A 23,057-nucleotide genomic window follows, 5' to 3' on the forward strand; every position below is an offset into this window, starting at 1 on the left:
AATTTGTGCCTTTTAATAATAAATCCAAACATCTAAACTTTAACCCTAAAAATTAGATTCTAGACTACAAATATTAAATTACAAACTTAAACACTAAATTTTAAATCATAAAATTTTAATCCCTTTATCTATAAATTCTGATAAAAAATCATTAAAATAAACAAATTTATATATTTTACCCTAATTATATATCATATATATTTTTAAAAATAATTATTTTAGTTTGTAATATTACCGGGTATAATTACAACTCACAAGCAAACGTTAAACATGAAAGTGAAATATATTTAAGTTAAATTCCGTGGGTCCAAATCGAAGCAAGTTGTTTGCACTAAATATTTATCTTTGCCTTCTTCAACTCTCAATGACTATATACACACCGTCGTTTGGAATTTTGCTTTCATCTCGAAGAACGGTTAGATAAAAAGAAAAGCAAGCAAACGCGGATTCGATATAAAAAGTACAACAAGGAAGATGGGAAGATTAATTTGAAGTTGAGCTGCAAATCTTTTCTCTGATTCTTTTGTCTCCTTTTTTTAGAGGAAAAGAAGTTATGTCGCAGCGGAAAAGGCAAAGAACTTCTCGTAAATGCTCTGGGAAATCAGATCTATTTGATGGATTACCAGATGATCTTGTTATCTCCATCCTTTCAAAGTTAGCTTCTTCCGCCTCTTCTCCTCCTGATTTCATCAACATTCTCTTAACGTATGATTGAATTTTGTTTTCGTTTTTTATTTGAATTTTTTTAGTGTTTTTTTGGAGTAATAATAATGGAGATTTTGAATTTTTTATTTTGATAGATGCAAGAGATTAAACCATTTGGCTGTTCATCCTCTGGTTTTATCAAAAGTCTGTTGTAAAGTGTTTGCCGTTAAAGCTCGAAATTGGTGTGACTCGGTTCATCGTCTTCTCAAACAGTGCGTTAAAGCCGGCAACGTTGAAGCTTGCTATACTCTCGGCATGGTCGGTGCTTTCTGTGAATTTTTTTCTTATTTTGTATTTTTTAAAATAAAATTTATTAGGAATTAACATAATTTGCCGCCGTTACAGATCCAATTTTACTGCCTGCAAAACAGACGAGGTGGAGCGTCGTTAATGGCTAAAGCAGCAATCAAATCCCACGCGCCAGCTCTATACTCGCTTGCAGTCATACAATTTAACGGGAGCGGTGGTTCAAAAAATGAGAAGGACCTCCGGGCCGGAGTAGCCTTATGTGCGCGAGCATCTTTCCTCGGTCATGTGGACGCGCTGCGTGAACTCGGCCATTGCTTACAAGACGGTTACGGTGTGCGCCAACATGTAGCGGAAGGACGGCGGCTACTCATCCATGCCAACGCACGGGAACTCGCGTCATCGTTAAATGAATTAGTCCAACGAAAAACTCAGCAACAACACCATCGTCGTTTAAACTACCACTATTACAATTTTAAAACGGGTTCGAGTTGTCCGTTGTTAAGTGATTTCGGGTGTAATGTACCACCGGAGGTCCACCCAGTGAACTCGTTCTTAAAAGAATGGTTCAAGTTAGAGGTGGTCGAGTTAGCGCAAGGGCTAAGACTTTGTTCTCATGAAGGGTGCGGGAGACCGGAGACAAGGGCTCATGAGTTCAGGAGGTGCTCGGTTTGTGGCATGGTAAATTATTGTTCGCGTGGTTGCCAAGCACTCGATTGGAAGCTAAGACATAAGGTGGAATGTACACCGATCGAACGAATGTTGGAAGAAGGCATTGGTGGTGGCAGGGAAAGGGAGGAGGTTGCGGAAGCGGAAGAGTAAGTATATAATTATAAAGAGTAAAATCGTGAAATCGTAAATGCAAATTTATGGGTAAAAGAAATTCTTTTTTTCTTTTTGTTTAATGTTTGGAATGTTTTCATTTATGTACATAGAAGAAATGTTTCAACTTTTGAGATTTTAATTCTGTAGTTTTTAATGGAAAATGAAAAAGGAAATGTTGGGATTACATTTTTAATTATAATCAAGTTTATTTTTCAAAATAAATTACACTCGTATTCAATTGATTTTGAGATATTTTAATCTGATTATTAATATTTTAATTTTACTAATTAAATTATTTAACTATTTAAATAACATCAACTAAATCATCATTTGACAAGAGCATTGAAAAATAAATAGATAATTATATAAAAATTTATTAACTTCAAGAAATATCTCATGTAAACTGTCACGGGTTAGATTACTATTAGCAAGCTCGTGCGGACTTAATTGCTTTCAAGATAAAAAAAACAGCTACGTAACCAAACACAAAGCCAAGAGAACTTAAATGTGAAGAAAAAAAACTAAGCAAAAACAAAGAGAGGGACTCTCAAAAGGATAAAAGAGAAAGTATGAGTTAAAACTAACTTGTATTCCTCAAATGATATGTGAAAATTAGGCGGGATGAGCGTCCTTTTATAGTTGAAATCCCTTACCTCAACGGTTACATATAGATTATATCAATGGTTAAGACGAGTCTATCTTTTCTATAAAACTAAATTCTCTCATGATCTAGAATTCAAACAATGATAATTGTGGGATTTATTTATAAGATAATTAAGAATAATAATTATGTTTTTATCGTTTTATCTAAGATGAACAAGCCGGCTCCCTAGATATTCTGGAATGTCTGAAAGTTCCAAAATGTGGCAAAGATAGTATGTGGTTGATCTCTTACCTCAACGGTTACATATAGATTATATCAATGGTTAAGATGAGTCATCTTATCTATAAAACTAAATTCTCTCATGATCTAGAATTCAAACAAGGATAATTGTGGGATTTATTTATAAGATAATTAAGAATAATAATTATGTTTTTATCGTTTTATCTAAGATGAACAGGCCAACTCCCTAGATCTTCTGGAATGTCTGAAAGTTCCAAAATGTGGCAAAGATAGTCTTAGGCAACCTCAGCCTTGATCACATTTGGCTCGATCATGGACCAATAGTTCGTGACACAACCAATAGATTATTTGAATTCAATATGCACTACTAAAAAAAAGAATTCAATTGGCATGATAGCTCAAGTTAATAATTATCAAGCCTAATTCGAGTTTCTTTCAAACCAAATCCAAATCACATGCTATACATATTTGGTCACGCACAAAGGGCTGCTTATGCTGGCACAGCAGTTATGTATGATATAATCTCCTCCTCGACATTTTCCTAGGCAAAAAAAGAGAGCAATGTGGCTACAACATAAGAACTACCCTTGGCCAAGCCAAGTGAAATTACATACCCACCAATTTACGCCAAAAACACCAATCTCATGCTACCATGCATGCGATTCATCTTCATTGTACTCGGCAAAGGGCTTAAAATTAGCAGCACGCACGGAACACAAATATTGAACCTTGAATAATTGTATTAGGTATAGTCAACCAACCATTTCTATGTCACTTGGTATCTTTTCTTGATCATCTGGGGAGTTAATAGATGCTAGTAAATCATCTATCTTTAGAGGAGAATGCCGAACCATGAACTGGAATATAACCTGCATAGCGGATTCGAGAATATTTATAATTTGAAGAAGCATTAGAAGATCTACATGCAATAATTTCGACAGGCTGATTACAGAATGAGAAGCAGTGATCACTTAAAGCGAAAAACACAGAAAGGCAAGCATGGACGACATGTCATCGTGTCTACTGAGAATCAACAGATCTTCGAATCAAGGCAGCCAAAAAGAAAGAAAATAAGGTAATAAACAGACAATTTGGTTGGGGATACTGTCTGAGCAAGGAAGCAACTGATGCAATGGTAAGTGCATCTATAGCCCCTCTACAAAGATTTGAATTGAATTCCCTGATTTCCCCAATCAAAATGAGATTGTAAATATGACAGTGACGGTGCAAACACCGAATGATCATAATAATTATTGTGGAACCAATTTTATTAAAAAAGTTTTTACAGCGGACAAGGGATTTTAAGAACTATCCTGATAAGAACTACTCCAAACCTTTGTCAGAAAGAGAGACAGTACGCAAAATGTCTCAAACATTAGCTAAATATGGCATTTACGTTTTCACCAAATGATTTGGGGATCGATTTTAATTTCAATAATAGAGCTATAAATCATATCATGCATTCTTTCTACCAACCTTTGAGTAGCTATCTGCAAAAGTACGTGCTCGGTTGGACTTGCCAAGATAAATCAAATCAGCCTTCTCCAGCTTCCCATCCACAAAACTCAATCCTCCATCACCAATAGCAAATCTTAAAAGGTTCCCTGATTGTACCCCTGACTGTGCATTTTGGAAGAGAGAAATATTAAACGTTAGCCACATGGACTGTTAAAAGCAAGGAAGGAGAGGAAGGATGCTTAAAGTTCTACAATTTGTTTTCCTTTCTAGCTTGTATTTCAGGAAATCAGGCTCATGAGCCTGCCATTTAACTCAAGTAGTAGACAGCCTTCATAGTGGAAGGAAACATGTCGGCATTATGGAACGTCAACAAGATGAAAACGTGGGTACTAAGCTCATTTGCATCAATTAGACAACATTTGTAACTATCACCATCTCAAAGGGGCTGCCAACTGAGACAACTAGAAGCTTGTTAGCTCGAGTCAGGATTTAAATCTTGGGAGGCGAGCGGGGGATTACAGGATGATAAAGAGCTACCGTATTTTAACAAGCTCACATCCCAATTACCTATTTGACTAGCTCACATCCCAATGACCGCACAACTTATCAAATTGAAGCAACAACTAACCGCACTGATATATCATAGAGTTTGACAAACAAAATAACAATCACCAATTATTGACGAACAAATCATTGTCATTAGTTGGAAACAATAATCGCATTATGCATTTGGCTCAGTATGGGTATTTACTACCATACCTTTTCTATGAAATCCCCATCTAAGCAGCCAAACAGCACTGGAGGGTCATCTGATGTTACCAGTTTTCTATCATCTTGTAGCTCCAAAACTACCTGACAACAGAGGAAATAACAATTGATTATACGTTACTTCATATATATAGGTTTAATAAAAATGAGATGCTATTTGTTTATTATTCGTCTTAAACCCAATTATCATATTTTTCTCTTTAAGGTATCCTCTCCAATTTAGTCCAAGAGCGCGACGCAAATGTTATTACGTGTTTTAGTGAGCTTTGTTTTTGAATTCCATAGCTAAATGTTATTATACAAAGTGTAATGGTCTGAACCAAGCCATCGGACAGAAACACGATTTTCCCTGTTATCAGCATGCACGGATTGATGATCATAAGATCAACCTATCTATGTTAAAATTGCAGCTTATAGACTACAACTCGCACAAATTAATGACACTAATTGTTGCTCTTCGGTATGGCAGTAAGAAAGAAGCACACCCTAATTTGTTTGAAGGGTTCATGAAGAAGAGGCAAGGGCATAGGAAGCATAGATGAATAATGGATAATATATCAAGATGCCTGTTGTTGGCTTGGAATCTCTCCTTTACCATCTGTGTCAATAGCATATTGACTACAATTCTCATCTTTCCAGACCAATACTAGTGTGTTTCCAGTTTGATAGTGTGCATGCCTGTGAATGAATTAAAATAAAACTCACTGGTTAAAATACATAAACAGCAGAGACAAAATATGCTATGCAGATATGTTGAGAGGTCCTAACAATAACAAAGAATTTAATAACAGGAAAAATAAGAAAAGAAGCAACGAATGTCCATCTTCAAGGGGATGGAAAAAGAAAAAGCTTCATCTATGATATCCGAAGACATCTTTAAATAATATAAGCAACTTTACCTAGTAAATAGGAGCAGCATCTTACTTAACAAGGGAGAAAGTCCAATTTTACTGGACAAAACCATTAAAGTAGGATAAAGACTTTACTCTACTCCTGAACTCTCATCTAATTATTTAACCAGCAGTCAGAAAGTGATAGATAGACAAGCTTTGGATTGCCAATGGAAAATAGCTTCTGAACATTAATAATAGAAAATAACAAAGTACCCAGAGTTTACACCATATATCATATTGTAGAATTATACCTATTTCTTAAATCACAAGAGAATTAAAATGAAAGCAATGCCCGTCATCCATGCACAAAAAAGCAAAGACATGACACTTACTACAGAGTAAATCTGATTCAAGAAAAACCTATTAAACTTAAGGCAATGGAAAAATGATAATGAAAACAGAGTAATATTCTTTAGGAAAAGAACTCACTTGTTATAAAATAGTAATCCATCCTTAACATAAGGCACGGCTCCAGTGTATGCTGCATATAGCCCACTCTGATCACAGTTATACACTGAAACAGCACTGAATCTAAATTTATGATAATGCGAAGGCGCATTGCAAGCACAGCTCTCTTCAAGCTTCGAGTTCAACCAATAGAATCTAAACTCAACAGTGCAATCATAGAGAGAGTATCCATTCCAACAAACCGTATCAATCACATAGTAAGTCTGATCCGACTGCAAAAAAAATTACCCTTCAACAGAATCAAAACCTAACAATGTACCAGCAATAACATGATTTTGATCTTCTATGTTTCGGGATTTTTATACCTCGTGGAAAATAAAATCCAGGATACAGTATGATTGAGCTGAGCCCGAGCCATTTCTGGTCTTGGCTCCAGCTGGTAAAGCCGACGGGAAATAATGCAAAATGGAGCCGTTCAGTTGTCTGCTGACAGTCGTTCCGTTTGATGAAACCACGAAACATCTCTTTCCAGCTGGCCTTGCAAGTACATACAAGATATTAAAATCGGAACTTTACTTCAGAAGCAAATTACAATGGTTCACAAATCCCTAATTAATACAACGAACGAATAGAAATATTTTTTAAAAAAATCCCTAATTACCAGTCTTGGCTCAAGCGATCAGGGACGTCGATCATCCACTCAGGGAGTATAAGCTGTCTCGCGAACCATTTTCGAACCTCCGGTCCTCGAAGTGTAGAAGCTCGACGGACATCAAGGTCTTTCGACAAATTTTCTGATTCATATTCGGTTTCGGGTACGGTTTCGATTTCGATGTCGGACTGCTCGGGTTCGGATTCGGGTGCTGAAGACTGGAGCGAGAGAATAGATGAGGCCAAGCAGCGAGCTTGATGTTGAGCGTTGCAACGATTCTGCGCTTGACGGAGCAGCGAGAGCTCTCTACGCTTCTGCTGGTCGGATATCACTGCTCGCTTGAACGGACGGCGAACGGGCGGAACGGTGCCCTTCCCTATACCCGTACCCACGTAATATTTTGGAAGATCACTTGCCTATCACTGGAAGAATAAATTTTTTAAATTTAAGTTCCTTATTTTGACAAAATCAAATAACATATTTTTACATTATATGTTAAGTGTTATAATTTTTATTTTATTAACTTATACTAATATAAATATGTATTATATGTTTTTGTCAAAATATAAAGGAAATGAATTTTTAAATAAAAAACATATTTTTATAAAGTATCACGTGTCATTTTGTCAATGGTCATAAGGTTTCATATCACTTTTCGTGAAGGAAGTTGGTAAACCCTTTAACGACATAAAATACTATGTATAAAATCGAGAATTTTAAAACATTATGTTATGAAATTGAGAATTTGATATACTTCATGTATGAATTAGGTAATTAATCTAATTTATAATGGTTTAAAATTTATACGATGTATAATTAGTGGGCGGGTAAATACAGGGTGAGTAGATATGAGGCGAGCGTATGTGGGGCGAATAAGGTCTCAAACTCATCACCTACTCATCACCCACGGTAAATATTACTTTTTACATCCATACCCACCTATTATCCACTAAATTTATATCTATCTCTATCCCAATTAAAACAAATATAATACAAAATCCACAAAACTATACCCATAGTTATCCTTAATTTAAACCTTTCACGATGTTCTCCCTTGTCTCATCTCAAAACGGTTTTGAATGCAGGTTTATCATGTTATAGTTTCGATAACAACAAAAAATAAGTTAAATTATTTATTTAGTAACCACACATTACTTTATTTTTATTTTATTTATTTAATTATTATTATTTTTAAATTATATTTATTTCTATTTTGATTATTCATCATAAAAACCAATAATATTAACATAATAATTTTTTATTTCCACGTCATTAACAAATCTCAATTTTTAGATCTTTATTTTAACTAAAAATATTTATATATTTATTTTGATTAAAATAATAATTTTATATATATCATTCGATAAAAAACATTTTAGTTATTTAAATGAAAATAATATAATTTAGATACTTAATTGTAATATATATTTTTTGATTTACATGAAGAAAAACACTTTAAATATCCATTGCTGCTTGAGCATCCATAAGCAAATGGTCCAACACTTCCGCTGGTGCCTCCGGCAATGATCAAGAATCCAGCGCTCCGTTCCAAGCTAGGCGTGCTAAGCCATCCGCCACTCGATTTCACTCCCTAGGGAAAAAAATCGTAGCTGCCAATCCCGCTGAGTTAATTCCTGAAAATGAGGGACCATCGAAGAAATACCATCAATTTTGGGTTGTCCTTGAAGAACGACAATTGCCTCCTTGCTATCCGATTCAACAATAATGCTCCGATGATTCATATTCCAGGTCAATAGCAGATCCTTATAGAGGCCCCACAACTCCGCATCAATGACTGAGCAATAACCAAGGATTTGACCAAACCCCGCAATCCATTCAGCGTGTTCATCTCGAAGCACTCCATATGTAGAGAGTCCTGACGAAGGATTACGCGCACTATTCGTGTTCAGTTTAATCCAACCACCCAGAGGCTTCGACCACACAACATCTCGATTCACAACATGTCTCTGAGGAATAATGTTGCGCACCTTCTGTCGATACGCATCGTGAGTCGACGACTTTGTTGGACAACATTCTCTCCCATTATGATTTCCGGGTCAAATATGATCTTGTTCCTACATTGCCATATACTCCAAAGCATCGATCCAAACATGATGTCTCAATCCTCCTCCACAATAGGATACCGATTTGGATTCCGGAGGTTTACCTCTAACCATGCCACCATACCCAAACTCAAAACTCCTGTAACAAACTTGGTTTTATTAGTGACTCCCAAGCCATTTTTACCAACTGGTAGTCCCGAAAAATATGTTCCACATTTTCAACGGCATTGCCGCATATATGACAGCTGTAATCTAAAGCCAAATGACGTCTTACCCTCTTTGCATTCGACAACACTCGGCCATGGCAAAGCTTCCATAACAGCGCCTTCACTCTCGGCAGTCCACGAGACCCTTTTAAAACATTCCATGGACGAACCTGCTCCCTAACAATCAGCTCCGAACGCTTCTCGTACGCTCTAGAAATAGTGAAGACCCTCTTCTGCGAATCCTTCCAACCTATAATATCAGCTCCTCTTTCAACTAAAGGAAGACGCACAACAGTTAACGTGTGTTGAACAATGACAGAAATATTCCCGGAGATAATCCCAATATCACTCTCCAGTTTCGTTAGTCAAGAGTGTTGATCATTTGCCTACTGGTAGCTCCTGTTGAGAGGAAAAATACTAGATTAAAGGTCCCAAATTGCCAAGCCATGTATCATACCAAAAATCAATTCGAGTCCTATCTCTTAGAGTCCAGACAATATTATCTCGAATGTCCTTCCAGACCATTGAAATGCCCTTCCATGTCATCAAACAGACACTCCAGTTCACATACTCATACATCCACTCACTCATCTTATACTTTGATCTTAAAACCCGGACCCATAGTTGATCCGTGTTTTGAATAAAAAAGAATGCCAGCTTCATAAAAAACGCTTCATTCTATATATGGAACTTCTTCATACCAACGCCTCCCAGTTCCTTCGGTTTGCAAGTATCTTCCTACTTAACCAAATGAATAGACCGATTCTCACTTGTTCCTCCCCAAATAAAGTTCCTAATTAGCCTCTCAATATCATCATATATATTTTTTGGGAGATAACTCGTCTGCATAGCATATAACAGGATGACAGCCAACACCGCCTTAGCTAGAATAACCTATCCAGTGAATGATAAATGGTGTGTCTTCCATCCTGCTAGTCGATCCTGAACTTTTTTAATCAAGTACCCGTAAGTTGCAATATTTACTTTTGAATTAAGGAGTGGTACCCCGAGGTATATCCCTAAATCCTCCACTAGAGTAAACTGAAATCCCGAGCTTAACTCATTCTTACACTATTCTGACACATTTTTAGAAAAATAAATGTTTGTCTTTGTTAAACTTGTTGAAAAGTCTTGGCAAGCACCTAAAGGTGCTAATAAAAAAATTCCACCGAAAAAATTTGTCAAAAAGGTTGGGTTTTTGTTGAATTTTGGATAATGGTAAAATCATAATTTTAGCCATTGTAATTTAGGGTATTTACAAATTAGTCTTTAGAGCTTCAACTATAAATACTCTAGTTCATTTAGCTTCAAAACCATCCCAAAGCATTCTAGCTTTCTTCCAATACTAGGGAGAATATTAGAGAGTTTATTGAGAGTTGTTTTCTCCTTTTTATCAAGAGAGAATTATCATTGTTTTCTCCTTGGTCGATCGAGAGAAGTTGTAATTCCTATTTTCTCATAGTGAAATTCTTCTACCGTTGCCCGTGGTTTTTACCCTATATTATTTAGGGTTTTCCACGTAAATTTTGTGTCTTCTTTATCTTCATTTTTATTTTCTCAAATTATCAGTTGCGATTTTGCTCTATCCGATAGCCGTCTTCCGCAACAATTGGTATCCGAGCTAGATTAGAGTGTGTAATATCTGCTTATTGTCTTCGTGGTTGCTACCAAAAGGTGGATCCTCCAACATAAGAAAGTAAGAAGGTATTACCCATTCTTTGAAGGTTCCAGAGAACTATTCACGATAGTGAATTAGTGGGAGCTATCCGAAATAGAAGCTATGGCAACGAAATTTGATATTGAAAAAAATTTAATGAGAGAAATTTCTCATTGTGGAAATTGAAGATGAAGGCCATCCTGAGGAAAGACGGATGTCTAGCAGCTATCAGTGAAAGACCGGTAGATTTTACAGATGACAACAAATAGATCTAAATGGACGGGAATGCTATGGCAAACTTTCATCTAGCATTAGCAGATGAAGTATTGTCAAGCATCGAGGAAAAGAAGACAGCAAAGGAGATATGGGATCATCTCACCAAATTGTACGAGGCCACATCGTTGCACAATAAAATTTTCATTAAGAGGAAATTGTACACTCTCCGTATGCCAGAATCTACTTCAGTGACGGAGCACTTAAACACACTGAACACATTATTTTCTCAGCTTACATCCTTAAGATGTACAATAGGAGAACAAGAACGTGCTGAACTTCTACTTCAAAGTCTACCTGATTCGTATGATCAACTCATCATCAACTTGACAAACAGTAATGTCACCAGTCTAGTCTTCGATGACGTTGCAGCTGCTGTTCTCCAAGAAGAAAATCGACGCAAGAACAAGGAAGACAAACAAGTAAATCTGCAACAAGCAAAAGCATTGACAACGATGAGAGGGAGATCAACAGAATGTGGCCAAAGCAGCAGTCACAAACATGGTAGATCGAAGTCGAGGAGCAAGAAGAATTTAAAGTGCTAAAACTGTGGAAAGAAGGGTCACTTGAAGAAAGATTGTTGGAATCTAAATAAAAACTCCAATCCACAAGGTAATACCACAAACACTTCAGATGATGGAGATGCTCTATGCTGTGAAGCGTCAACCACCGTGGAAGAAAGAAAAATATTTGCAGATATATGACTCATTGATTCAGGAGCAACATATCACATGACCTCAAGAAGAGAATGGTTTCGTCAATATGAACCTGTCTTAGGAGGATCTGTGTATAGTTGCAATGATCATGCCTTAGAGATCGTTGGCGTGAGGACCATCAAATTGAAGATGTATGATGGAACAATTAAAATTGTTCGAGATGCGAGACACGTGAAAGACCTGAAGAAAAATTTATTATCCTACGGATTGTTGGATAATAATGCAAGCAAGATTGAAACACAGAAAGGAATCATGAAGGTGTTTCGTGGAGCGCTTGTGGTGCTGAAAGGCGAAAAGATAGCTGCAAACTTATACATGCTGAAGGGAGAAACTTTGCTAGAAGCAGAAGCCTCTGTTGCCTCATGTAGTTCAGATTCTGCAATGCTATGGCATCAGAAACTTGGACACATGTCAGAACAAGGAATGAAAGTCCTTGTGGAGCAAAAGCTACTTCCAGGCTTAACAAAGGTATCACTTACTTTATGTGAGAATTGCATAACAAGTAAGCAGCACCGGTTGAAATTCAACACATCAAATTCTAGAGGCAAAAGTGTTCTAGAACTGGTTCACTCTGACGTATGGCAAGCACCAGTTGCATCCCTAGGCGGAGCAAAATATTTTGTCTCATTTATTGATGACTACTCCAGGAGATGTTGGGTGTACCCTATTAAGAAGAAGTCCGATGTGTTTTCAACTTTCAAAAACTTCAAAGCGCGGGTGGAACTTGATTATGGAAATAAAATCAAGTGTTTCAGAACAGATAATGGAGGAGAATACACAAGTGAAGAATTTGATGACTTTTGCAGGAAAGAAGGCATCAAAAGACAGTTCACAGTGGCGAACACTCCTCAACAAAATGGAGTGGCAGAGCGGATGAACAAAACCTTGTTAGAAAGAACAAGAGCAATGTTGAGGGATGCAGGCCTAGAAAAATCATTCTGGGCAGAAGCAGTCAATACCGCCTGTTATTTGGTGAATCGAGCTCCATCAACTGTAATATAGCTGAAGACACCAATGGAGATGTGGACTGGTAAACCAGCTGATTATTCAAACCTCCATGTATTTGGAAGTATAGTGTACGTGATGTACAACTCCCAAGAAATTTCAAAGTTGGATCCAAAATCCAGAAAATGCAAATTCTTGGGGTATACTGATGGAGTTAAGGGGTATCGCTTGTGAGATCCCACTGCCCGCAAAGTGATCATTAGTAGAGATGTTATCTTTGTAGAAGATAAGCTACAAAGAAAAGAAGAAGATGGTAGCGCTGAAAAGTCAGAGACTATGCAGATACATGTGGAAAAAGAGTTTGAACAAGGAGATTCTTCTGAATCAGAACCAACACATGATGAACAAGAACCAGAGAGTTCTGAAGCTCCAACAACTCGTCAATCAGATCGTGTGAGAAGACGTCCCAATTGGCAGTCAGATTATGTTATAGAAGGTAATATTGCATACTGCCTTTTAACAGAGGACGGTGAGCCATCAACATACCAGGAGGCAATAAACAACTCAGATGCTTCACTGTGGATGATGGCGATGCAAGAAGAAATTGAAGCCCTTTATAAGAATAATACATGGGACCTTGTGCCACTACCACAAGGAAGGAAGGCAATTGTTAACAAATGGGTCTTCAAAATCAAGCGAAATGGTGTCGATCAAGTAGAGAGGTATCGTGCAAGACTGGTGGTCAAAGGATATGCTCAAAAAGAAGGTATTGATTTCAATGAAATATTTTCTCCTGTGGTTCGACTAACAACAGTTCGAGTAGTTTTGGCAATGTGTGCTACATTGAACTTACATCTAGAGCAACTAGATGTTAAAACAGCTTTTCTTCATGGAAATCTTGAAGAAGAGATTTACATGCTCCAGCCTGAAAGTTTTGAAGAAAAAGAAAAGAAGAACTTGGTTTGCAAGTTGAACAAATCTATGTACGGTCTAAAGCAGGTGCCGAGGTGTTGGTATAAGTGATTTGATTCCTTCATTATGTGCCTTGGATACAACAGACTTAACGCAGACCATTGTGCTTATTTCAACAGGTCTGGTGATAACGATTTTGTTATATTGCTGTTGTATGTAGATGACATGTTGGTTGCAGGACCCAACAAAGATCATATTGAAGAATTGAAGGCACAACTGGCTAGGGAATTTGAAATGAAGGACTTGGGATCAGCAAACAAGATTCTAGGGATGCAAATTCACCGAGACAGAAGTAATAGGAAGATTTGGCTTTCACAAAAGAATTACTTGAAGAAGATCTTGTCACGATTCAACATGCAAGATTGTAAGCCAATTTCTACCCATCTTCCTATTAACTTAAATTTATCCTCCAGTATGAGTCCTAGCAGTGAAGAAGAGAGGATGGAGATGTCTCGAGTACCGTATGCATCAGTAGTGGGAAGTTTAATGTTCGCTATGATATGCACAAGACCAGACATTGCACAAGCAGTGGGAGTGGTTAGTCGGTACATGGCGAATCCAGGCATAGAGCATTGGAATACAATAAAGAGGATCCTGAGATACATCAAAGGGACCTCAAATGTTGCATTATGTTACGGAGGATCAAATTTACTAATAAATGGGTATGTTGATTCTGACTATGCAGGGGATTTGGATAAAAGCAAATCTACTACAAGATATGTGTTCAAAGTTGCTAGTGGAGCTGTAAGCTGGGTTTCTAAGTTGCAATCAGTTGTGGCTACATCCACAACAGAGGCAGAATATGTAGCAGCTACACAAGCCAGTAAAGAAGCAATTTGGTTGAAGATGCTGTTGGAGGAGCTTGGGTATAATCAAGAGTATGTCTCTCTATTTTGTGATAGTCAAAGTGCCTTGTATCTAGCAAGGAATCCAGCATTTTATTCAAGGACAAAACACATACGAGTTTAGTACCACTTCATTCGTGAAAAAGTGGAAGAAGGAACGGTAGACATACAGAAGATCCATACCAAAGACAACATAGCAGATTTCATGACGAAGGCAATCAATGCTGATAAATTTACCTGGTGTCGATCCTCTTGTGGCCTGTCAGAAACGTAAGCAACATGAAGGTACAAGGTAGAAAGAATGGTGTGAAGATATGATTGTTCCAATCAAATCTTCAAGTGGGAGATTGTTGAAAAGTCTTGACAAGCACCGAAAGGTGCTAATAAAAAAATTCCACCGAAAAAATTTGTCAAAAAGGTTGGGTTTTTGTTTAATTTTGGATAATGGTAAAATCATAATTTTAGCCATTGTAATTTAGGGTATTTACAAATTAGTCCTTAGAGCTTCAACTATAAATACCCTAGCTCATTTAGCTTCAAAACCATCCCAAAGCATTCTAGCTTTCTTCCAATACTAGAGAGAATATTAGAGAGTTTCTTGAGAGCTGTTTTCTCCTTTTTATCAAGAGAGAATTATCATTGTTTTCTCCTTGGTCGATCGAGAGAAGTTGTAATTCCTATTTTCTCATAGTGAAATTCTTCTACCGTTGCCCGTGGTTTTTACCCTATATTATTTAGGGTTTTCCACGTAAATTTTGTGTCTTCTTTATCTTCATTTTTATTTTCTCAAATTATCAGTTACGATTTTGCTCTATCCGATAACCGTCTTCCGCATCAAACTGACCTTGTGACCGAAGCAGAGCAAAAGTCCTGGAGAATGGTTTTTATGACATCAACATGAGTGTGAGTGGCATCTGTAAAAAGAACTAGATCGTCTGCGAAAAAAGATGAGATAATGCAGGACCACATCACGATAAAAGTATTGGTTTCCAAACACCATCATTTACAGCCTTCTGAATTAACTGCACCAATCGCTCCATACATAACAAAAAAATGTATGGGGATAGTGTATCCCCTTGTCGGATTCCTCTTGTTGGCTTGAAACTATCAATTTTCCTATCATTCTACAAAACCTGATTAGTCGCAGATGTAATACAGTTTATGATGAGTCGTCGCAATCCCTCGGGAATACCCAAATCCATCATAGTATCCTCAATGAAATGTCATTTCAGTCTATTATATGCTTCTTCTAAATCAATTTAATCGTCATCCATCCTTTCTTCCCCTGCTTTTGCTTCATCGAATTGATTACCTCATGAGAAATAACTATGTTGGTTGTAATGCTTTGATCCGGGACAAAACTCGTATAATTTTCCATTACCCATCTAGGTAGGAGGGACTTAAGTCTATTGACAACTATCCTTGTTATCGCCTTAAAAATCACAGTGCATAAACTAATTGGGTTGAATTGGGAAAAGTTTTCCAGACTCGTTACCTTTGTAATAATAATCAAAAGAGTCCGATTAATGTCAGCTGGTACTTCACCCTTGCGGAAACATTCATACACAAAACAACACACGTTTGGTCCATTGATCTCCCAATTCTTCCAATAGAAAGTCGCATGAAACCCATCAATATCTGGAGCTTTATGTTGGGATCGAAGAGACTCAATTGAACAACTGAAAAAGTTGAAAGGGGGAAATTGGCAATAAAATGTTTAGGGAGTAAGGAGAGCAAAAGATAGAGAAAATTTGGCACAATGATTTATAGTAGTTCGACTTATCAACCAAGTCTACCTCCATTACCTTAGCTCCTCGTTAAGGATTTTCTAACAATTCACTAATAGTTCTTTTTTTTCAAGGACAAAGAGATAACATTTACAAACTCCCTATCTTTTTACTTGGCTAAGATAGAAGCAAAACCCCTTTACAAAAGGGTAAAAGAAGTAAACAAAGAAACCTCTATAAGGTAGGTGTTTACAAATTTAGCTCACTAAAACACAAATATTTACAAGAGAATTGAAATAAAGAGTTAAAAGCTATTCTCTTGTGTATGGTTGCTTGGATAGGTATTCTAACCACTCTTCAAGTGTCTTGAACTTGTATTTGTTGTTGTGGCCGTTTCTGGCCGTTAGAAGCGTTTTGGAGCCATTGAGGATCAATTTTCGTGCAAAATAAAACTGTCCAGAACAGAGAGTATCGGTACTCCTAAAGGGAGTATCAGTACTACCTTTGTTTATATTTAAATCAACTAGCCGTTACTAGCCGTTGGGGCCTGATGGTATCGATACTACTATGCAAAGTAGTATCGATACCCCTTTGGGTATCGGTATATTTTTGCATTTTAGAATTTGAGCAATACTGGTAGTATCGATATTATCATGTGGGTACTATATGAACAGTATCAGTACTGTTCATGAGGTATCGATACTGTAAGAACAGTATCGGTACTTCTTGTCCAGAAAATTATTTTGTGTTTAAATCCACTATTAAGGACTTTGAATTATTTTTGAAAACTTTGAATAAATTCAATTGAAGTCCAAAAACATTTTACCTTAAATGTTATATCAAAATATAGTTCAACATTTTATCCGAGTGTATCTCCATAAAAGCTTGCTTTATCTCATCATCTCTGATATCTTTAGCCAATTCACTGAGTGTGTCATGAGAGAAACGGAAGAAAACATTCCTCATGTGATATACTTGTCTCATCTCCCCACTTGACGTAAATAAGTTCCGAAAGAAAGTAACGACCTCACTTCTTTATTGGTTTTGATACTGGCACCACCTCTCATCACCTAGTTTTATAGAGAATATGGAATTTTGCCTTCTACGAGCTTTGGCGCACGTATGATAAAATCAAGTATTCATATCCACATCGTTGATCCAATCACAACGCGCCTTTTGCCTCCATACGCTCTCCTAATCCTCCAAAACTGATTCAAGATCTTTACGGAGTTCATATTCAAGAATTTTTAAGTAGCTTGAATCTCTTTCCAGTAGGACCTTATCTATTCCCCGTAAATGAGCCATGATACGTTTTTCCTTCAAACTAATACTGCCAAATACCCTGATATTCCACTCCTTTAGCATTACTTATAGATTTGTTAAATTATGCCTAACATCTAAATCTCTCGCCTAACTGGAGCTTAATAGCCCCTTGAAATCATTGTGATTTTGTCATGCAAGAATAAAACGAAATGTAAGTGTTTCACAATTAGCACTTACCTGATAAGGTCTCAATAAAATCGGTCGGTGGTCCGATCCAGCTTATCGAGATGAAGAACAATGGAGTCTGGATAACATCGTATCCATTCCTCATTAGCCAAGAAACGATCGAGCCTCTGATGAAGGGATCCCATCGACCACGTGAATCGCGGACCATGAAACCCTAAATCCCTCAAACCATTATCAAATACAAAATTAGTAAACATCCTACTAGGCACAATCCTTCGAAAGACTCCTCCCCGTCTCTCATCAATGCTAAGGAGAACATTAAAATCACCATCATTATCCACAGAGAATTTAGCCCCGTATCCAAATCGCTAAGACTCTCCCACACATTATTACAAATCGAAACCATTGGGCTAGCATACACCACTGTGAAAATCATCGGATGCCTAAGACAACCATCCTCCACTAAAACATGAACAAACTAATTTGCTACACGGATAGCCTCCACTTTCACCGTGTCCCTCCAAAGCAGCTATATACCCTCACTGAAACCATGCGCCTCCATCCTAAATGAGTTAAAAGATCCCAATGACTGAATAACTTCATTCTCGCGGGGACCACTTATCCGCAGCTCAAGTAGCGCTACTACGGAATGATTATAGTTGACCATACACTGACAAAAATGATGAAGAAAACTAGGGCTTGCAACACCCTGACAATTCCAAACCATAAACTCAAACATGATAGAGAAAACAATCAAGGGTGTACTACATCATTCTCCCTCGGCATCGGATCTATCCGATCCCTTGGCACGTTATCAAGGGTCCTTTCCACTTCACTAATTGTGTCCTCCACTCTTGTTTCTGACTATCCATTCCCCAAGCTATCTATTCGAGCAGGCACAAATTGTACCCACTCGACATGAATAGGCTAATTAGGAGCCTTGTAAATCAAATTCCGCTTCATACTACGACCCTTGTTGTCTGCTTATGTCATTTTGCTATTCGCCCCGCCTTTATGGATGTAACCCTCTCCCTTATCCCTATTTTTTCTCTCTCAATTACACTATCATTTATTTTCATTGTTGCATGGTTACCACCTTATATATTTGGGAACACTACGGAAACACTCACATCATTTCCCACCAGCTTTGGCGCCACACTCATTTGTCATGTCTGATCTGCTGGAAAAAGTATTTGTCACATCCCCCAAAGGTTTCGTGTTCATCCTTGTTCAGTTTCCACTCTTATCTACTGATTGGGACTTATCGCTAGAACTCCCATTTTTTCTTTTTTGCGTTGTACTACCAGATTGATTCTGAATCGCTCCAAGAAATTCTTTCCCTTTACTTCTTTTGTTTAACTCACCTGCTACGACAACCCCCATGTTACCTTCCTCAAAGTCCTTACTGGTTCCCTCGACAGCATTCGACTCACTCTGGAGAACTGTAAATCGTGATTTTTGTGAAGCTCATTCTGCTTTATTTGCTGAGCACCTCCTTCTTTTGTCTTGTCCGGGCGTTGTTTTCTCCCCGGAGCCATCATCCATGGGCCATACAAAAAATCATTGGAAGTTGTGATCGTTTCCTCTACTTTATCCCATTCTTCAGCCCCCATTGTTGGATTACTTCCAGTATTCGATTGCAAGTTATCCCTTCACATGTCCAGATAAATCACACTGAATACAAATGTTATGTTGCCCCTCGTACTCCAATCGTTGCACAAATCCATCAATCCCTATACACGACAAAAGCGATTTATTAAGATCAACAACAACCACTACTCTGGCAAATTTACCACGCTCACCGACTCTTGTATTATAATCAATCTTGACAACCTTCCCAATCTCCTCTGCTTAAAGCCAAAACAACGACTTGGTATAATATATATATGATAATCCTGGCAATCTAATCCATACTATTACTTGGGATGGATGACTATCCTCCATGGCAAAATTGAAACTCCAAGGTTGAACTGTTACATAACTGCCAAATATCACCCAAGGCCCTTCAGTAAGCACCTTCATGTAGTCGTGATCGATCTCAAATCACACCAAAAAATAATCATTATCCAAGTCAATCAATTGAAATATACTCGCTGGTTCTCACAGGATATTGACCTTGTTTCAAAGCACCCGGTATCCTATTGACCTTCCCAAGAGCCGCACAATGACCGTTCGTCACATGTTATAATCAATGGAATCATGTACTCTATTGAAAAATTGGATAATGGGATAAGCGCCACTTCGATCCACCACCACGTATCCCTCTTGAATAGATACGTCCTCATCGAGCAACTCAAGAAACGGAAGCCAAGACGAGAGATCTCTTCCCATTAATGTTGCCCATATGACTTGCCAGAACTACTAGGTTTGAACGGGACAAGATTCAATTACTCCTTTGAGCCCGTTCCCCCCACAATATCGCTATCTCTGATAGTAACATCCTTCACTTTGCCAGAAACAAACTCTCTTAATGAAACCCTATAATAGAATTTGTTGTAGCATTCTTTCCATCCGGTTGTAGATCACTCCCCATCGGAGAGTCCGACCGTTCTAGCGACTATGTTACCACCACTTCCATCACCGCCTCAGGCGGTGGTTGCATATTGCCACTCATGCACAAAACCCTAGTCGATCCGATGTTAACCCTAATATATTCCTTAATTATAATATAATACTTATCTTTTCTTCTCTTCTCCAAATATCGGGCAAAGGAAGTTGGAAAGCGGTCGGCAAATCTCTCCCCCTTAGCCAAACAAATCTCTCGATATTGAGAGTCGTTAAAAACACAATTGTTTTTTTTAATTTCTTTTTCTCTTTCTTCGTAAGAACATGGAACTAATTCAACCAAACAAATCTCTCTCCCCTTTAGCCACAAGAAAGTTTCATCTCCAAAGTTTTAATATTTGTAAAAGGTATATCTTTTAATTAATCTTTAATTCTCAAGCATGGAGGTGTCACTTGTTCGTTACCAATCCATTTCATTAGATCAAATACAAAATAGTTGTCGCTTTCCTTCTTCAATCCACAAGGTTTTTCAGAACAAAGCCTTTGTTTTCCTGTCATTGTTCTCGATTCAATGTGAGAAAATGGAGCAGTCCATTTAATAGACTTAAGTGTTTCTCTCGACTGTCGATAACATCCTTCAATTGGTTGCCGATATGTCGATTCGGACCGATAACAAAATGATGGACCGGGTGGAGACGGCTATTCAGATGGCTATGTCGAGGCTGGAAGACGAGTTTGGGCTTAGTTTTTATTAGGAACACCGTGCCGCTAGATGTGGAAAGGCTTTATGGTTCGATCCGGAGAGTTTCTCTTTCATTCGCGGTAAATGAAGGGGAACTTGGTGAGGAATTCGAGAGTTTCGGAGAAGTTGATAGCGAAAGATGGTGCTTTCACGATCGAGGACTGAGTTTAGGTGATGATTTATGTGTGGATTTGATAAACACTGATGCTATTATTTAATTGAAAGAGATTGTTGAGCGGATGATTAATTCTGGGTATGAAAAAGAGCGTGTTCAAGCTTATAGTAATGTTAGGCATGATGCTTTGGTTGAGTGTTTAGTGATTGTTGGAGTTGAGAAGTTAAGTGTCGAGGAAGTTCAGAAAATTAAATGGAAAGCTTTGGACGAAAAGATGAAGAAATGGATTCAGGCGGTTAAGATTACTGTTAGGGTTCTTTTGAATGGGGAAAAGAGGCTTTGTGATCAAATTTTTAGTGGGTCGAATTTGATTAAAGAGATTTGTTTTAACGAGACCACCAAAGGGTGTATAATGCAGTTATTGAATTTTGGGGAAGCTGTGGCTATTGGGAAAAGATTATCTGAGAAGCTGTTTAGGATCCTAGATATTTATGATGCGTTAGTATATGCATTGCTCGAATTTGATGTGATGTTCACGGACAACTATATGTGCATTGAGGCGAATGGAGTGTTGGTTGGATTAGGGGATGTGGCGAAAGGGACATTTTTTGAGTTTGAGAGTGCTTTGAAGAATGAGGCTTCAAAGAAACCTATGCAGAACGGGGAGATTCATCCGCTTACTCATTATGTGATGAATTATGTGAAACTTCTTGTGGATTATAGTGAGACTTTGAATTCATTATTGGAGAGTGATGAGGATGAAGCAGAGGGATTGCAGAGTGAAGATGGTGAGCTAGAGACAGTGACTCCATTTGCCAAACGGTTGTTGTTGTTAATATCCTCTTTGGAATCCAATCTTGAGGAGAAATCAAAACTGTACGAGGATGGTGCACTACATTATATCTTTTTAATGAATAATAATATGTATATAGTGCAAAAGGTGAAGGATTCAGAGCTAAGAAAGCTTTTGGGAGACAATTGGGTTCGTAAGCGGTGTGGCTCGATTTGCCAGTATGCTACAAGTTATCTGAGGGCTTGTTGGACCAAAGCTTTGTATTGTTTGAAATATGAAGGAATTGGTGGTAGCTCGAAAAATGCCTCCAAGGTAGTAGCCTTGAAGGAAATATTTAAGAGCTTCAATGCATGTTTCGAAGACATATATAGGATACAGACAGGTTGGAAGGTCCCAGATCCTCAACTTCGTGAAGAGCTTCGAATTTCTATTTCAGAGAAAGTAATTCCAGCTTATCGCTCTTTCATGAGGAGGTTCGGAAGTCAGCTAGATAGCGGAAGGCATGCTGGAAAGTACATCAATTATAAACCTGATGACTTAGAAAACTATCTATTGGATTTGTTTGAAGGAACCCCTCTTGTTCTTCACCATATGAGAAGAAATAGTACATAGGATCCTGGACTATTGATACAGGTATATGCCCTATCCACTCTTCAAGAACTAATCGGAGCGAGAGTATTACCGATATACGTTTCTGATGATTTTTTTTTAAATATTTTAAACACATAAATTGTATCTTGTACATGTTTATAGTTTATAGTTTTTATGTGTGGATTTTCTGGTGGTTCGTATAGCTTTATTTCATGAAACACCATTAGCATTGTGGTAATATTGTTACCTCTCCATTTTGCCATGTCTTATAGGCCAATATCGTTCACAATTTTTCGTAAGTGTCTAAACTTCTTTGTCCGCTGGAACACAGTTCTTTTTGTGTAATATCAGTATATGGACTTATAACAATGCTTTGTGTTTAGGATTGAAACCTATAAACATATTTTGATTCCCAATTGTGCTATGTCATGTTACTAATACCTTCTTGTAAGATTTTACATGATACTTTTGTATAATATGATGAGTATCTAGTTATGTCATCTTATAGGAATGGCTACATCTCTTGCACTTTTATTTCTTTATTTTTTTCTGAAGTTTTTATTCGAAAATTGTATCTTCGGTGAAAAAAAGGGGGCATAATGAATAGAGGTAAGAGGTTTGGACAATGTCAGGTTGGTTATAACCCATGCAGTATAGAT

At 37.5% G+C, this 23,057-nt stretch overlaps 2 protein-coding genes and 1 pseudogene across 2 annotated transcripts; 2 read left to right on the forward strand and 1 right to left on the reverse strand.

Moving 5' to 3' along the window:
- Positions 1–415: 415 nt before the first annotated feature.
- Positions 416–1,944, forward strand: LOC120127593 (F-box protein At1g67340-like). Its single transcript, XM_039145450.1, has 3 exons — positions 416–705; positions 801–963; positions 1,051–1,944. Exons 1-3 carry the CDS (start codon positions 554–556, stop codon positions 1,771–1,773), a joined length of 1,038 nt encoding a protein of 345 aa, XP_039001381.1. The 5' UTR covers positions 416–553; the 3' UTR covers positions 1,774–1,944.
- Positions 1,945–3,076: 1,132 nt separating this feature from the next.
- On the reverse strand, positions 3,077–19,265 carry LOC120127557. Its single transcript, XM_039145426.1, has 13 exons — positions 19,041–19,265; positions 18,190–18,361; positions 17,981–18,075; positions 17,704–17,866; positions 9,137–9,342; positions 8,449–8,766; positions 6,809–7,215; positions 6,513–6,699; positions 6,169–6,419; positions 5,413–5,524; positions 4,838–4,930; positions 4,097–4,240; positions 3,077–3,489 (listed from the first exon to the last, which is right to left on the reverse strand). Exons 1-13 carry the CDS (start codon positions 19,263–19,265, stop codon positions 3,373–3,375), a joined length of 2,490 nt encoding a protein of 829 aa, XP_039001357.1. The 3' UTR covers positions 3,077–3,372.
- A 578-nt stretch (positions 19,266–19,843) lies between these two features.
- Positions 19,844–22,419, forward strand: LOC120127558 (annotated as a pseudogene).
- The last annotated feature ends 638 nt before the right edge of the window (positions 22,420–23,057 follow it).

Source organism: Hibiscus syriacus, unplaced genomic scaffold (genome assembly GCF_006381635.1).
Source record: "Hibiscus syriacus cultivar Baekdansim isolate YM2019G1 unplaced genomic scaffold, ASM638163v2 tig00110469_pilon, whole genome shotgun sequence".
Taxonomy (NCBI): Eukaryota; Viridiplantae; Streptophyta; class Magnoliopsida; order Malvales; family Malvaceae; genus Hibiscus; species Hibiscus syriacus.

Coding starts and splice junctions, on each gene's coding strand:
- LOC120127593 (XM_039145450.1), top strand. CDS start 554: ATGTCGCAGCGGAAAAGGCAAAGAACTTCTCGTAAATGCTCTGGGAAA. Junction 706..800: donor TTCATCAACATTCTCTTAAC/GTATGATTGAAT, acceptor TTATTTTGATAG/ATGCAAGAGATTAAACCATT. Junction 964..1,050: donor CTTGCTATACTCTCGGCATG/GTCGGTGCTTTC, acceptor CCGCCGTTACAG/ATCCAATTTTACTGCCTGCA.
- LOC120127557 (XM_039145426.1), bottom strand. CDS start 19,265: ATGGGGGCTGAAGAATGGGATAAAGTAGAGGAAACGATCACAACTTCC. Junction 7,216..8,448: donor TTGATGGTATTTCTTCGATG/GTCCCTCATTTT, acceptor TTCCAGTGATAG/GCAAGTGATCTTCCAAAATA. Junction 3,490..4,096: donor TTGCAGATAGCTACTCAAAG/GTTGGTAGAAAG, acceptor TCCGCTATGCAG/GTTATATTCCAGTTCATGGT.